The sequence below is a fragment of the Arachis ipaensis genome, chromosome B02, assembly GCF_000816755.2.
Source record: "Arachis ipaensis cultivar K30076 chromosome B02, Araip1.1, whole genome shotgun sequence".
In the NCBI taxonomy this organism is placed as follows: Eukaryota; Viridiplantae; Streptophyta; class Magnoliopsida; order Fabales; family Fabaceae; genus Arachis; species Arachis ipaensis.
Genome location: NC_029786.2, coordinates 108,506,886 through 108,509,460, shown reverse-complemented (window position 1 = coordinate 108,509,460; position 2,575 = coordinate 108,506,886). Strand labels below are relative to the sequence as shown.

The window sequence follows — 2,575 nt, the reverse complement described above, 5'->3', positions numbered from 1 at the left end:
TATTTCCCGATACACTTGAAATTTTTCCTAAACTATATATCACTATAGCTAGTAGTTTTTTATAACACATACATACATAGGGATGGTATATTATTTCATCAGCACCTTTGGTGCCCTAGCTACTAATAATAACCATGTTCTTCTTTTTTTTTAACATATAATAATAATTAAGAAAAGCTTAATTAACTCTGAAAATGAAAAACAGAAGACACATGAAATTAGATAGTGAATATTATGACCTACTCAACCTTCTTTCATTGCCACCATCCAAAATCTTTTGGAGTTCATGAGGCCTGCAAGGGACAGAAAGAGCTCCCTTCTGTCTGAAACCATATTCTTGCTGAGCTTGATCAAGCAGCAACTTGAATTCAGGATCATTCAGGTAATCCAACTCAATACTGAACCTCTTTTTCTCTCTACCCTTTTCAGCAACAACAGTTAAGTACCCTTCCTTAGTATTATTGTTATTATTATTATTATTACTAGTAGTAGTGGTAATAATAACATCTTCATCATCATCACTAATGTAACTTAGTGATTTAGCCCTTCTGTGATGCACCAAGTTTGAGATACCCCTTTTCACCTTTCCAAGATAGTAGGACTTAGCCATAATATAAATGATTTGTGAATGTGTATGTATGTTATGCTATTGGGGAGAGTAGTTAGGGTTTTTTATAGTATAAGAAGATTGAAGAGAAAAATGAAGTAGAACCACAAGAAATTTCTTAAGTGGCTGGGGGTGCCTCATTCATGAATATGGATTTGTCAATTTTCTTTGTTGAATTGCTTCCCATTCAAACGCGCTAAGCAATAAGTTGAGGGATCATGATAGATATGTCACAAAGTGTGTGTCTCACACTCATCACTATGCTACTGTATAAATATATAAATGTCTCAATGTATGGTTTTTTTCCTTATCATTTTAGATATATGTGGGGGCGTATGGATAAATAATATAATATACAAATACTGTAAGGTCCCACATCAGTTGGGAAGGAGAACAAAGCATGCCTTATAAAGTGTGGATAGCTCTTCTTAGCATGATGTGTTTTGATGATAAACCCAATGAATTAAGCTAATTCTTTTGTGTTAACATATGAGAGACAAGAATGCACTACTCACATCAACTTGTTATTGCTTGTCTATCCGTTGAATTTAATTAATAAAGAAAAAAGTCTTTCACTAGTAGTTTCATCGTGTAAGTCAACTAAAATTCCAAACATTAACGTGTGGTTTCTAGTTGTTTTTCCATGTGTTGCTTAATATATACCACAATGTTTTATTAGGCTAAGTGCCTGTGATCAATAAAGACTTGTTAATGTTCATATATAAGATTATAAGAAATACTAAGTGTAACTTAAAATCAACTATTAAAATAACTTATTATATATTTATTTATGTAATTTAATTTATAAAAAAAGTTAAAAAATTAGTATAATTATTTTTTATAATAATTTTTAAATATTTAAAATTTATTTTTTTATATATTTTAAATTAAATACCACATTTTAAACATCATAACAATCATCTATTTTTTAACTATAAAAAAATTCATGGTTACTGACAATGTACCAAGGCATCACTGGTAATTAATAATGCATAAAGTAAATTTTAGTTTAATTAATGTGATATTTAATGATTATAGGTCTGAAAACTTAAATTAAGAAAACGTATATCTTTTAAGTTTTAAATAACTTTCTCTTTTTAGGTTTATAAGCTAAAAGAATAGATATATGAATAATTATATTTCTAATAATATCAATAAAAAATTATAAAAAAATTTATTTAAGTCACATTAATATGTTTTTAAGGACAAAATGAAATAATTTTAAATCTTTTAAAAATGAAATTACTTTGTGAGTATTTTTTTTAGATATCAATTCGACCATTATTCCTTATTTCTCTTTATATATAACTGCATTGAAGGCAGTAATAATGTAATAACTCATATTTTAACTTGATAAATTTCTCCATGATTTGTCAAATATCAAAATCAATGCATACCAGAAAAAAACTATTGCTTATAAAACTATTTCTCTGATCCGATCTATTACAGTCACATCTTTCAATGCATGATCTGACTGATCATATGATTTGAATGTTCATTAAACAATATAAAATTCTAAACCGAGTGTGGAACTTTCTTATCACAATACCTGTTAGGTAAGATTTTTATTTCATAATTTAGAAGTGATGTCTAGTGAGGACAAAAGTGTCGGTATATCAAGTATCAAGTGTGTAAATCGTGTTCAGCTATGAGATAATAACTTTTATTACTTCTTGTTACTGCATTGTATTTTCATCCCATTACACCAAATCTACTGAGTTTCTTTTGTTTCATTTCTTGTCTCTCCTGAGGAAAAAACCTCTCCCTACAGAAAACAAATAAATCAGAGTAATACTCAGTACACAGTATTTCATATAAAACCATTTCTCTACTTGAATGTTTGCATAAATTTTTATATAAGTCTTTTTTATTTATTTTATGTTGATTTTTTTTTTTGAAAAATAATAAAAATCGAACTCTAGTATTTTGGGTTACAAAAACTCTGATATTATATCATGAAATTATTTT

General features: G+C 27.6%; 1 protein-coding gene across 1 annotated transcript; it reads right to left on the bottom strand.

Annotated features, from left to right (window-relative positions):
* Positions 233-610, bottom strand: LOC107628081 (auxin-induced protein X15). The gene has a single exon (XM_016330890.1). The coding sequence runs from the start codon at positions 608-610 to the stop codon at positions 233-235; it is 378 nt and encodes a 125-aa protein (XP_016186376.1).

Bases quoted from the DNA above. Each gene is read 5' to 3' on its own strand.
- LOC107628081 (XM_016330890.1), bottom strand. From the start codon at position 610: ATGGCTAAGTCCTACTATCTTGGAAAGGTGAAAAGGGGTATCTCAAAC.